The sequence below is a fragment of the Heliangelus exortis genome, chromosome 2 (genome assembly GCF_036169615.1).
Source record: "Heliangelus exortis chromosome 2, bHelExo1.hap1, whole genome shotgun sequence".
Classification (NCBI taxonomy): domain Eukaryota; kingdom Metazoa; phylum Chordata; class Aves; order Apodiformes; family Trochilidae; genus Heliangelus; species Heliangelus exortis.
Genome location: NC_092423.1, coordinates 132,698,853 through 132,713,342, shown reverse-complemented (window position 1 = coordinate 132,713,342; position 14,490 = coordinate 132,698,853). Strand labels below are relative to the sequence as shown.

At 40.6% G+C, this 14,490-nt stretch overlaps 1 protein-coding gene across 12 annotated transcripts in view; it reads right to left on the bottom strand.

Annotated features, from left to right (window-relative positions):
* The window catches only part of OXR1 (oxidation resistance 1), a 251,657-nt gene that overhangs the window by 72,814 nt on the left and 164,353 nt on the right, over positions 1 to 14,490 (bottom strand). Inside the window, exon 1 of one of the 12 annotated variants that reach the window (XM_071738193.1) lies at positions 2,718 to 3,043. The exons of 8 other annotated variants lie outside the window; for them this stretch is intronic. In XM_071738193.1, the coding sequence (XP_071594294.1) occupies positions 2,718 to 2,871 (154 nt within the window). In that variant the 5' untranslated portion in view covers positions 2,872 to 3,043. Of the gene's footprint in view, positions 1 to 2,717; positions 3,044 to 14,490 lie in introns of those variants that run through there. 3 more of the 12 variants (XM_071738194.1, XM_071738197.1, XM_071738199.1) reach the window with 3 other exon arrangements.

Below are 14,490 nucleotides of genomic sequence, written 5' to 3'. Positions count from 1 at the left end.
GCCTTTACTTAAGCCAGATGCTTTCTCTAGAATTTCTGGTTCTCAATGTATTTTTATCCTCCACCACAATCATTAAAGACAAAATAGCTTCCTAGAGTTGGCTCCTGACACAAACAATGTAAACTGGTTAAACTGGTTTACAGGCTTCTCTACTCTGTCTCCTAGTGTCTCCTTCATCCCTAAGAAATACTATAACCTGTTCAGCATGTACCCAAAGTAGTGCATAGGCTCAGAACAGTGATTTAAGGTACAGCATTTGACAAGACTTGCCTCCTTACAGTGCAACTGTTCAACTGTTCAGAAATGCATGCAAGAAAATGGCAAATGTAAATTTACTAATATTACATGAAAAAATTAGAGATACTTTGTTGTAGAAAGTTGAGTTTTTGTTTCAGAAATGTGGGAACTGGGCTTTAAGATATTTATGAAAAATAATTAATTTAAAAAGTAATGGAACTGAACCATGCAAATAAAACGAACGGTGGAAAGATCCTTGAGAATGTCCTAAGTGGGAAAAGCCCTAAACTAATAGGTAAGTGTGAATCCCAAATACTGCATTTGGAGTAATGACAATTCATCATTAAAGTTTAACTTAGTATCAGGGGACCCACCTCTAATTAAAACAGAGGCTGGTTTCAACTTAAGTATTGCAATCATTGTTACAGTTTCCACAGCAACCAATACCAGGTCACAGGTTCCATATGTGAAAGCACACAAAATTCTTGCCAGAAGAAGAATTCTAGAGTCACAAGTCAGCAGAAACCCCATGATGGAGAAGACAGTAGGGGAAGGCCAGTATCTAATTGCCTTGCACAATGTGATTTGCCTGGGCGAGGAAAAATCCAAAGCATGGTTGTGTCAAAAAGGCACATCAAATTCTATGGACACAGAAACCCATTCTGCATTCCAGAACTGCAGTCCCTTTTCATTAATGCAAATATTAAGCATTACCTTATGGGAGTACCTGAGGAAGTACACTTCTGGCTCCAAGCCAGGGAAAAACCAAAACATTCTAATGCAGTCTAGGTTAATCCTTTGTCCCAGAGCAAGAGCAGAAGAACAGTCATAGAGAACCTATCCCTCTAAGAAATCACATGTATTACAGGAGATGCTTTTGACTAATTGCTGAACCCAGAAGATCCTTAAGAGTTTTACTGCTGTTTTGTTCCTGCGAAAGAGTGTAAGTAACCTTTGCCAACAAGCCTTTAACAGTTTTTAGAGGCTTTATTCAAGGTACTTCATCATAGTGATGAAAAACAAGTTGCTGTCTCTTTCTCTTCCTGTATGTCTTGGGGGAGAGAGAAACAAAAAAAGAAAAAGAGTAGCTGGTTACCAATTATCCTTTCAGTGTGTGATCCAAGACACACAAGAAGACATCATCTGTATCTCTTAGACTGCATGGGCATTCCTATTGCCTTGCCTGCCACAGTAAGTAGCAAGACCTTGGTTTTCTTGAGAAACAAACAAACAACTTTATTTTTCCAATATAACCTAAAGTAGCAAAGAAAATTAATGGTTGTTAATATTATCTTTCAGTAGAGGCCTGACTATACCCTTACTTACAGAATAGGACAAGTATGCAATCACCCACTTAGCACGCAGCTTCTTCAAACAGGGAGGAAAAAAAGGAAAAGGGAAAATATCTACTACTCATTCTTCTCTCCAGACTTTTAGAAAGCACTGTCACAAACTGAACTTCATATGTCGTTTTCTTTCCATGGCCAAAACACTCTTTAGACCATCCTGGTTTTACCAGCTACAGCTTAAAACAGATCAAAAATAATCTCCAATCACTAGCATTACCTCCCTAGTGACCTTATTGCCCAGTCCTCTCTCTATTCCCTGTCCACCTCTCCAGTTTTCATGGTACCTTGCAATCTAGGTGCTCACTTCACACGAGTAAGTTACAATAACCGTATTGCAGTCCAACAAGGGGATGACAATAAGCAGCTCTCTCCCAGGCACAGGAGAAAAGGAGTCACCTACTGCCTCCTGATGGACCCATTTGCCCACTGAAAGGCAGATGTACTTCTTCTGCCCCTACCATCACCAAACCTACTTCCAAAGTACTACTGCCTGTTCTTCAGGAGCACCTGAGAGTCAGAAACCACTCTGTGCATAAAGGACATCTCAAAGCAATGAGTTAATCCGCTGTTTCCCTCACCCTGGTCAATAAAAGTACCAAGAGAGTGTGTGTGTGTCAGCGCGGGGAACACGCGTAAATGTAGTACCCCAGATCCTAAAATCGGGAAGACATGCAGCAAGAGCAAAGTTGGTTTTTTTTGTTTCCAGACCTCCTGGGCACAGCCTTAGCTCCGGCAGGAGCAGGCTCCGGCAGCGGGCAGGCCGTGGCCCATCTCCCGGCCCCCCCACGCCCTCCTTTCGCCGTCTTCCACCCCCGTCTCCTCCCTCAGATACCGCCCGGCGCGGCCCCGGGAGCAGAGGGGGTCACCCAGCCTCCTGTGGGTCTGCCTGCCACGACTCGGCACGGCTGCGAGCCCCGGTGGCACAGCACGGGAGCCCCGGGACACTCCCCGCTGGGGAAGGGAGCCTCTCCCCCTCCTGCACGGTCTCGCTTCCCCCAGAGTTCGCTCCCCTCCAGGGAGGCTCAGAAGAGGCGAGAATCCGAACCCGGTGCCCGGGGAGACTCATGACCTGCCGCTGCCCCTGCCACCTGCGCACCCTTCAGCCCCTCTGCCCCCCTGGCCCCCCGCTACCTGGAGCCGGTTCGGCAGGGCCCGGTTCCCCGCGGCTCCGGGTGTCCTGAATGCGGACCTGGCGGAAGCCACCGGGCACGGCTCCCCAGAGACGGCTGGCGGTGCCGCGCAAGAAGCGGCCACCCTTGCCGGTGAAGGAGGTGAGGTAGTCCATGCCGGGGCAGGGCGAGTCCTAACGGCCGGGGGAGCCCATGGCCGGGCCGCACACGCAGCTCCGCGCGGCCGCCGGCCCCGCTCCACAACTTGTGCAAACTTTGAGACTTGGCCCCGCCCCCGTTTAAAGGGGCCGCGGCGCCACCACCGGCGCTGGGCGCGATCCGCGGGGCATTGAGGGGAGCGGGCGGTGACAACCGAAGCCCCGGGGCCCGCGGCCACCGCCCTCCACCGGGCTGTGCCCGCGGCCAGGGCAGGCCCGCGGGGCCGGCGGGTGCGGGCCGGCCCCCGGCGGAGGGGCGGTGTCGCCTCAGTGGGTCGCTCCGCCCGCGGCTACTGCGCATCCTTGGGAGGCTCCTTGTTTTCCCACAGGGCCGCGCAGGGGGCCCGGGCCTCCCAAGCGCTTCCCCGCCGCCAAGAAGACGGCTTCCCAAACCTCTCGCCGTGCCCTCCCCGGTGTCTGCCCAAAGGGCGATTTCCTGGCGGCCACGAAGGGGAGCGGTGGGCGCCTGGGTCTCCTCACGGCCTCTGTAATCAGAACGCTTGGGACGTACCTTCCATCCAGTCTCAGGCCACTTGGCCACATCTTTGCGAATTTATCCGCAGTTTGGACTTTTATTTACGTCTCGTGAAAGCTCATTGCATTACAGTGATGTGCTGCAAAGCCTTCTGTTAACTTTCAGCTTTTGTGTCTCAGCTTCCCTTTACTGAGAACCATGAAAAACAAGAATCAAGGCAATCTGTTACTTTTACATTTTCTCGCAGTCATGGACATTGTTTTACCCCTGCAGCTGTAAAATAAGACCAGCTGTAACACTGTGCTTTTGCTGTTCCGCTTTTGATCCCTCACTCTCAGACTTCCCAGCTATCCTGGCCACCACTGTCCTTCTTGTGTTAGCCCAGCCATGTCCCCTCATCCTCCTTTGAGTGTTAGCCCAGCACTAATACCCGGTTCAGCTTTTGACTCAACCACATCACTTCAGCAGAACTTATAAATGTACAAATGTTTTTTTCTTTTTGAAAAAACGGTGTTTGATTTCTGGTGTTCACTTGTCCTTTGTCATCACACATACTAGAACTTTTAAGGTTCAAAGAAAAAAAAAGACCAGAAGATGATCCAGCAGTTTAACAGAGAAAGGCATCTCAGGCTTTGACTCTCATGATCAAGATTATGATGTGCATTCTGCATGCATGGAGGCTGGAAGAACAGCCATATCGTTTCATTTACTACCTGTGCCATAGATCTTAACAATGCAGAACTTGTAAACTAATGTGCTTACATTCTAATCTGAGTATGAAGCAATTATGTGCTGCATCTAGCTGCAAGTGAAAACATTGTTTAATAAAAAATGCTTGAGTTGAACCAAATCTATTGTGTAGATGCAGAACAGAGGAACAAAGTGCTGAGTTATCTCAACTCCTATTCACTTGTAGCAGATGCTCAATTAAATCAGAGTTTAATGTCAGCATTTCGGAGTGCTGATTTCTGAGGGTTACTTGATGTAAGCAGTATACTCAAATCAACCTTTCTACTACTTAAATCAGTTTCTGCTTGGGAGATAATAATGTTCAAGACTTTTTTTAAAATAAAATCTTTTCACTGAAACACAACAAGAAATTTTCAGCAGAAGTAGCTCTCCCTCCATGCCTCCCTCCTGCTGAAGTCTGCCAGTAGAAATAGAGCTGTGATCTGGCTATTCTAGGACTACTGAATAAATCAGGAACTGCAGAGTCACTGCGTGGCCTAAGCACCACTAGATGTTTAGTATGTAAACTATTTTGCCTACCAGGCCTGTCTTGCCCTAAACACTGTAATTAGTTTTCATTTCATTACAGTGTTTCTGCCGTGAGTTATTCTTTTGCCCTGTTGATTGTATTTTAGGCAAAATTTACCTACATCTTTGCACCAGTCATTAGGTTACAACTGTGGTGCTCAGCACTTTTCAAAACTTTGAGCTGGCTTGCTCACCAGTATTCTAGACACATACCTTCTCATAAGAGGTAATAGCACTCTTTTTAAGATGTGTGACACTAATTGACTACTGATAAAATTTCAAGACACTGAAGTAATACAATTATCATTATTACATTGGGAAGAATGCAGTCAGACCTTTAGGAGACAACACAAACATTCAGAAGTACTATTATGAGCTTTAACATGCTGTTTCTGCTTAGTTATACAACACCTATGATTGCAAGATTTTTGACAAAGGCCTCCAGTCTGAAAACTGACTCTAATACACGCAGATTTAAGATTTTTAGGCCACATTTTTTTCTGAAAAGCTTTTTCCTTGACTTTATAATTGGTAGAACCAACATAAACACTATGTACATAAACAATGTGTGTCACTTTCGCCATAAACCTAAAACAAATATAAATACATGTTACAATATTTATAATTATTTTTTATACTTATATTATTCTGAGCAGCTTTCCAGAAGCTTGGTCATACTGCCTTTATGTCCTCAATGTCTAGAAACAGCAGGATTTCGCTGGGGGGGTTGGCTAATAAGCTTGCATTTGCTACCTCAGTGTACAACAAGGATCTCTCCCAGGGTTATTTTCAGGCCTGTGATACCAGTGCATAAATGTATCCCTGTAACTTTACAATCTCTTAAAACTGGCCCTTGAAACTGACCTGGCCCTACCTGCTCTAAACTGCTTGTGCCTGTTTTGAGCTACCAGCATACACCAGCATTCATTTGGCAGGAGCATGAACTGTGCAGTAAGCTGATCCATCTAAAAGTATCTTTTTGTTTATCCAAAAATATTTATTTTTTGTGGGGTTAATATTATACTCTTCATATCTCCAGATCTTGTTGAGTTATGTGTAAACACTGTGGAAGCACAAGTTGCAAAGCAACAGAAGAGTGAGCAGAAGTGGCATGGAGAGAGGAAGGGGAGGGAGGAAGTTGCAGCCTTCCTCTTTGTCTTCAGTATCAGTGTGTTAGCTCAGTGATAGTGAAAATGTGGCACAAGTGGAGATGCTTTCATATCAGTATTAAACACCAAAACACCTTCAGTAGATACAGAAATATCTGACAGAATATGCCTGCATTTATGGTGCAACACTTTGTAACACATTATGCTAATCTGTAGATGTAAATGAGAGCACAATCTGGTCTTGTAGCTACATCCTGAAGTCCCAAACCAGAGCAGTCAGGGAGCTGTCTGAGCTGCATCCTAAGAGAACAAGAGGTGTAGGGAAGAGAGAACAGGGATCAGTTTTGGTCAAACAGAAGTGGACACAGTGAAGAAAGAGTATTTCCAGGGTCTGAACACAAAATTATTTATAAAAGTATTCAAAGGAGAAAAAAACAAGACAAAACCACAGCAAGTGGGAATGACCTATAATTTGTTTGGGGACATATCTTTGCTTTTGAAAATAACTTCAAATCGCAGAAACTAATTCCAGGCAAAATGCCAACAAGAGCTGTGCAAGCTTCCTTCAGTCTTGGCCACTTGACATGCCTGGTGTACAAGGTACGGGCATCTTGCTATTTATCTTGCCAAATTTCCAGTGCTACGAAGCTGCAGGCAAAAATACACTAGGGCCTAACACAACCCCCCCTGTCTTATTTTGTGAGAAATGTGGTTTGTATATGCTTTTCAAGGTGAAAATCTTGACTTCAATCATTTGGCAGTCATGCAGAATTAGTGTTCATTTATACATAAGCAACCTATATGCAAGTATGTAATTTTGACAGTTTGAACCAAATACCTCATTTGAGCTTCCTTACTCATTTTGGAGATGACAGCTCACATCTGATGTTATGAGGATGCTGCATGCCTTTGTTAAGTATTCTAAATTACTATGTCCAGTGGGGACTCTACCATTTATGTTGTTGTGAAACCTATAATGAGTGGCTAAAATAGGGATTTGAATTAGAACACTCTTAAAAGCCTAACCTCTCAATTTTTAATGAAATCTATGTGTACTAATGTAAAATGATTCAGTAATTGTTTTTTGTTGTTTTGTTTTCTAGTGAAAGAGCTGAACTCATAAGGCAGTGAAAAACAGACTGCAGTCTATTTCCAGTGCTGTTACAGTAAAAATTAAATACAATGCAGAATGCACAAGCAGTCCCCGGAGGAGGAACTAGAACTGAGGCATGCAGAACTCCCACATTCTCAAGCATATTTCCCTATTAACCCACTAATTTACACAATAAGTATGGAAGTGCACAGTTCTAGAAGTAAAAATGGTTGCATAAATATATTTTTGCAATTAAGATTTAAAAGGGCAATTCAGTATCAGGATAAACTTGGAAGAAGTTGGAAAAAAATAACCAGTAAGTGACACTAAGTAAATGGGTGTGTTTAAAGAATGTTCTTTACAAAGAACTTTGGGATAAGTGTGTCTATCCATACTGGTTTCACAATACCATATCCTTTTTTCAGAATGGACACTTGGCAAGAAGGAAGCTATCATGTGTCTACTGGCCTCAGAAATGGCAAACCTGGAATGTTTTATTTCAGCAGGTAGAACAAAACAGGTAACTTCTGATGTTACTAACCAGCTCCCTGTAAGATTAGAATGAAATGAGGGCCAATCTACACCTCAGCCACTGATACTGTTCCTTGTTCAGGAGAAAAGTCATACTGAAGGGACAAGAGAGAATAAACATGGGGCACCAGGGGACACAGTAGTCCCTGGTTATGGACTGGGATACTTCAAGTATAGGTTATGTTTTGTATCTGATGATTCTTAAAATGACACCAAATGAGATAGGAAGCCATTACAGCCTCTCTTTTAGGGGAATTGCTTTCCTGGTAGTAAACTGAGTCAAACTCCTTCTTTATTAGTATTTCAAATCTGTCTCAATATATTTTTCATTTAATTTTCTTGAAGCTGCATAAAATTAACAGACTGAGGAGAACATTTGCATAGCTGTCTTAGATCTGGGTACCTCAGCTTCCCCCTACAATGCATTTAAGCATAACTGCATGAAATCCTATGCACTGCTCCTTAGGCTTAATTTAATAACATTTAAGTATCTAACATTCACTGTGTTTAATTTTTCTCTTGTCAAATCTAAAAACTTTCAAAAGGACAAGTCATTCCTGTCAGATGCCACTGCACCATCTGGCCTGGTTTTGCTTCTTCCGTTGTGGTATAGGTTGTAGTTACATAAATTGTATTTTTGATTGTTAGGTTAGTATCTAATACAAGTCATACCAGTTGTATGTTGAACAGGTCAACAAGTCCTTTTCACTTTTTTATAGAAGCCTCTGAGAAGAATGCAATTTTTGCTTTTCTAGACAGATTTTTAAAATCTTGATACCATCATATAAATTAGGTAGTAAAGATAGAAACATGAAACAAATAAAACATGCAATCAAATCTATGACATCACTGAAATTAATAATAATAATAATTGATTCACAAGTGTCCTGCACTGGTGTACATAGTGTAGTTACAAAAATGCATCCTAAGCCTATGAAACTCAATAGAAGTGAGTATAAAATGAGTGAGTGCATTCTGCTTCATAAAATAAACTTAGCCTCATCCTGAAAAATAATTTGATCCAATTTTAGAAGCATGTCACAATTTTTTTGACACTTTTCGAAGCACCAAATATCAGCTTCCTGTGGCTTGAATTTTGTTGCCTGCAATTACTCATCTTCTCTGAAAAATTGTATCAACAGTCCAACTTTCAATTATGCTAGAATTATTTTTCAAAAAGCAGTGTGAGGATTAGCATTACGAAAATATATACTCTAAAACTCAACTTGTATTTTTCTTATTTTCCCAAAATATAATATTTATGCTTAGATGTTGAAATGGTCCATTTTACAGGAACATATCATATCAGTATATGTTACAATATCAAAAATATCAATACAGTTTTCAAATATGGCCTTGAGGATAAATGTATGTCATGCTTACAGAAGAACTTCAGTTTCAGCTCCAATTACACAGCACTATATACAGGCTACCTTATCATATAAACATGAAATGACCTCCAGATCTCCAGTCCATACTTATTTGGTCAATAGAGGGTTACTATAAACAGAACATCCTGTTTATGAAATTTTGTGAAAATTAATTCTGCCCCTGGTGGATGTGCATGCATGTGCACAGCTATACAGGCACCCAAGCAGTTTAAGGGTGCTCACAGTATATGGTGTTGAACAAAGTTAATTTTCAGTAGACACTGTCATCATCTCATTAACATTGTATTCTTTCATCATGTGTTTTGAAACTGATTGTGGAAAACAATATAATTGATGACTGTGTAGTATTTATTAGCTAATCCCATCCTCCACAGAGGAATAAATTATACAAATTACAAATAATTGCTTACAAAAGGTAATCAGAAAATTGATTATTCATCAGGTATTTGAATCTTAGGCAAGCAGATTTCTCTTTATCTTTTTTTTATCCATTTTTGCTGTAACTAGTATTTTCATAACAGTCATTAAATCCTTATCATGTTGTTAATGTACTGTACCCTGTAAGAAGCTTGCTGATACTTACTCAGAAACAGCTGAACCAGATTCCAGTTCAAAACAGACTTTTTTACATTGCCATATTGGTTCACAGTAACATAAAATGTCCCTCTGGTAGAATATATAGACTTGTTAAAGTTCAGTTGTGTCATACACCTTCCAACAATCACAACAGAACAGAGATTTCAAATTAATTCAAGTATTAATTCAGATTATCAACACAAAAAAATGTCTGCTTTTTGATCAACATCAAAAAACCTTAGACTTTATGTAGAAACCTTATGACCAGCTATATCCCTCATATTTATAGCAAGATCCACATACTTTAGAAAGCCATAGGGGAAGCCTCAGGCATAAAAAAGCTCACATTCCTTAATCACCAAAGTGACTATATAATGCATAGGTTCTGCCTGATTGAAAACATAATTAATGCGTGTCATGTGCTTCCATTACATTAATTTGGCACCAGCTTTTAATTCCAAAGACTTCATGGCTTTTACTTATAGGCTATGAGGTCCAGATGCAATATTTAGACATGAAGAAATGTAAGATACAAGGATCCTTTTGAGGGATCTCAACAAAATGATGCTGCTCAGACATCTGGAAGAAGAAGACTGAAGAACAGCTCAATGACCAACCACATAATGCTAGTTCCATGCAGTAATGCCATCTGAAGTGCAGTGATATTTTTTACATAAATCGCTCAAAAATATCATCAGAATTTATCATGTGCCAGAATAAGACTAATGGCAACAGCTTGTCCTTCTGGCTGCAATTTTATTCTTGTAATAGGAGTTACTGATTTTCTTAGTAACCTGCCTTAGTTTTGATCCTGTTCTGGCAGGGGCTTGGACTTGATGATCTTCAGAGGTGCCTTCCAACCCCTGACATTCTGTGATTATATTTCACTTGTTCTGTTTAGGCAGTGCATTCTATGATAAAAGATTAGCTGGAAAAGGGTGAATTCTGTTCCATTCTTTGCTGCCTGTTTTTATAGTTGTTTTCCTTCAGTAAAGTAAGTGTATGAAAGCCTTTTGAACATACCTTTTCCTGAGACATCTAAATCTGCGCAGGACATTCCTGAAATTTTCTTTTGAATGAAAACCAAGAAGGAGTGAAGGAGTATGTTGATTTTATTAGGAGGAAGTTCTGCTTCTTAAGGAACATCTGGTGTCTCTCTCCTTCCCCCCCACACTGACTCCACATCACAAGCATATGTCTGATTCATTTGCTCCCATAATACCACATAGAAAACCTGTGGATAGTTACTCACTCTGTAACTCTGTTACTTTTGGGCATCGTTATTACAATTTACCCCAAAGAATCAAACACATTGCTTCTAGCTAGCTAAATAATTTGAAAGCTGTCCATTACTGTGTTATCTCTGAATTAAGAAACTGTATCCTATACCCATTAGTTTTTTCCCACAAGATTTAGCAGCTTTACTCTCACCTACCACACATTTTAGTATCCTGTCTCAGATCACTGACGCAGTTTTCCCTAGAAATTATTTGCACTGTGTTGTCTCTCTTGCATTCAGTTGCATTTAGCTGCAATGCTGTATACACCATATGCACATACACAGCTTTATGGATCCTATTTTTCTCTGATTTCCTTTTATTTGTTTAGATAGGCTCCTCTCTAAGCCTCATTGAGAATGTCTAATGATAATATCTCACTGTCTTCCTCTTACTTCATCTGAGGATAAAATACTGTGTACATACGTTCTGTAAAAAATCCCAAAGAAACTCAACTGTTTTGATAGGTAATTAATGATTACCTGTTAAGATTTTTTACTCCAATGCCTGAGAATCAAGGCTTGGTACTGCTTAGTCTAGCAGGGATAAAGTGTGAAGCACTAGTGGCATGTTTCTTGTCCAAAAAACAGGTTGCTGTGTTTTGCAGAAGCCAAAAGCTTATTCCTTCCAACCATAGGTCCTAATGTTGATAAACTATACTAGTTCCATATTGGAAATATATAGAGTGTACTGGTTTAGCCATGAACTTTAGTAAGGCCAAAAACCCTCAGTGAATGGAAAGGTGATACTGAGAATAGCAGGGATAAAAAAACTAGTGTCTAGCCTTGATCTGCTTTCTTATTAAATACAAAAGGAAAAATTAATATATTTGAACAATTATAGAACTTGCCTCTCAAGATCCTGCTTATCTAATACTAAAGTCATGCATTAGGTATGGCTCACATCTTGAGGATACTGAAGAAAAATGCGCTTTCTAGTAGCACAGTACCTTAACTGTTCTGTTGTGGAACTGTCTCATTTTTGTTTCAGAAGTTTCTAATCAGCTGGTCTGGGTGCATGATGCCCTGGTGAAAAAATAAGGTAGTGGTTTTGAGGGCTGAGTGGCTGATGGTTTTGTAGGAAACCAGGGACAAAAGTCTCACTCTGAATAAAATGCAGTTGCTAACAGGAGAGCAAGAAGGTTGCTGATGATACAAACTTATATGGGAAAGAAAAAGCTGCAGAAAAAAAAGGTTAAGAATTTTTTCATAATATAGATCGTAAACAAAATGGCAGGTGAAATTCACTGCTGGTAAATGCAGAATAAAGACAAGTTTTCCTCTGAGTTTATACAAACACAGTGATGAGCTATTTACATCCACTAAAGAGTTGTAAGAAAATGTCAGTCAAAAGAGATCTGAAAGGCAAAATAAATATTATTAGAAAAACAGTTACACTACTCCTTAAATTATTCTCATGAATATAGATTGTACTTCCGTGTCCTTGTCTCAAGAAAAGATGCAATGTACCCAGAGAAATGTACTGAGCAGAGCAACATGGGTGCCAAGATGATTCTCTCTAGGAAAGCAGAGAAAAAAATACAATGCAGATAAATAGAAAATAGATCTGAGAAAAACTATTCAATGTTTCTCCTAATAAGAGAAGTGGGAGCACCTAATTAAATTAGTAAGAAAAAGATTTAAAGAAAAGGAAATACTTTGTTACACAACATAACTGAATCACAGGATTAATTACCGCAGGATGTTGTGTATGCCAAAACTATCAATGGTTCAGAAAGTAAGTAGAAAAAAATCATAATAATTCCATCAAGACCCATTAAGCACAAGAATACAGATACAAACTCTGATTTGCAAGACTCTATGCCACAGACTGTCTAAAGCTCAGAGGCAATACCAGCAAAGCATCTTTCCATCTTGTCATCTTCTGTCTTTTTTCCCTCATTACCACCTGCTTGTGGAGTCTGCGGGATACGGGACACTAAGCTGGACATGAGCAAAATCATTACCTTACCTCATCCTGCCAAGACATTTTGGCATAAGGACTTGCCATGAAAGGGCCCCAGTCTCCTTGCTCTGGAATCAGGAGCAAGGTCTTCCATAAGTTCTCAAGTCATTTGCAGTGTGAAGGGGGTGACCTCTACAAACTGAGGAAGCTCAGAACAACAGTTCTGGGGGCTCAGTGAGATTTGAGACACTGCTATTACTACAGATCTTGAAGCACAAAAAGAGAAAAGCTACTACTTTGCTTTCATTTTTCTCCCCCTGTTAATCTCCTGAAATGAACAAAAGGTGGTGTGGCTTCTTACTCTCAGTTACCTTATCCAGAAAACTGGAAATCTCATCAGCTGTCAGTGTTGATAACTTCATTTAAAGAGAGTCATAAAGTGTATGGGGTAGGAAAGTCAGGAACCTGTATGGAAAGAATCCCAATACGCTGTCAGGAAAGTCTCAAATGTCTAAGTGTCAAGGGCTCTGAAGTTGTGCTCTACAGAGAAAGCAAATGTGGAAAAAAAAGAACTGAAGAACAACCACCAGATTTTGCCAAAAGTGCTGGGCATATTATAGTGTCTGTAGACTGGCCTGAGAAGAAAACGCTGCCTCTGAAAGGGCAGACAATGTATCCTCCAGCAGCTTTAGATGTAGGGTAACAAATGACCCTCTGTGCTGGCACAGGTGCACTGCCAGGCTTGGTGGTGGCAGCCAGGGAGAGGAGCCTGCACACACCCTGACTGCAGAAACTGCTTCACACTCTGTAATACAAATAGCTGCACTGGAATTTCAGAGCATTGTTCCTCCATGTGCAGACAGAAGATAGGTGATTCTTTGGTTTTCAAAAATTAAAATGAGTCTGCAGAATTCAGGGCTGTTAAATAGAGAGATCCTATTTTAACTTTTTTTGTAATTCAAAATAACATTTCACTGACATGCAAAGTTATTGTCAACAGAAGAACTGTTATATTTGGGAGATTAAGTGGCCTACAGAAATCAGTGTTACTTAAAAAAGCCTGTGACCCAGTATCAATATATCCTCTAAGAAACAAACAAACAAAAAAACCCCCAAACAAACAAACAAAAAAACCCCAACCCAAACCAAAAAAGCCAATCTGGAAACAGCCTGTCATCAAGTGTAATGGTCTAAATTCACATATACTTACCAAAAACCAGATGATACTTTCCAGAAGACAACTGCAACAATACCCAAAATTTGCTTCCCAATATCTTACAGCTGTGTCTAAGGCAGTCCTCTAATAAGCCATAACATTCCTACTTGCAAAAATATACAAAACTGAGGTAAAATAATTTTAAAATACATCCAGATATTCTTACAGTTTATGCATAGCACAAAGCACTAGAACCTGTTAATTCATTTTCCTTGCTGAAGCCCAGTGACTACAAGCATGACCGCATTTTTTTCCCAAAATATTGTGCTTCATGCCCCAATGGAGAGAAATCTGAGGGCTGTGCCAAAAAACTAGGACCACTTGGAAGTGTTGCTTACTCTCCTTCTTTCAAATGAGATTTATAGTAACCTTTACACAATACCAGTGTTTTGTCTTTACTTTTTGAAGCCAGCAAGTAGAAAGAAGAAAGCAAAAACTCTCATAAGTGTGCTTTATATGATTTTTATGCATGCGGTGTTTACATATTTGTTAAAAAACACTGAGGTCAATTGGAACTTGTAGACAGCACATTGCAATTTAATATTTCTCAACAGGCTTAGCATTTAATATTACTTTTAATAGGCGTGATGATAACAGGGAGCATAAGCTACATCATTCGCCTTCCAAGGTTACTCAGACTGGATGACACAAGGACTTTCTGGTACCATAAACATTCCCCACCCCTCCTGCACGGACTACACATCAGCCTGCAAAACAAGCTTGCAGGTGCTGCAGGGCCCTGCATGA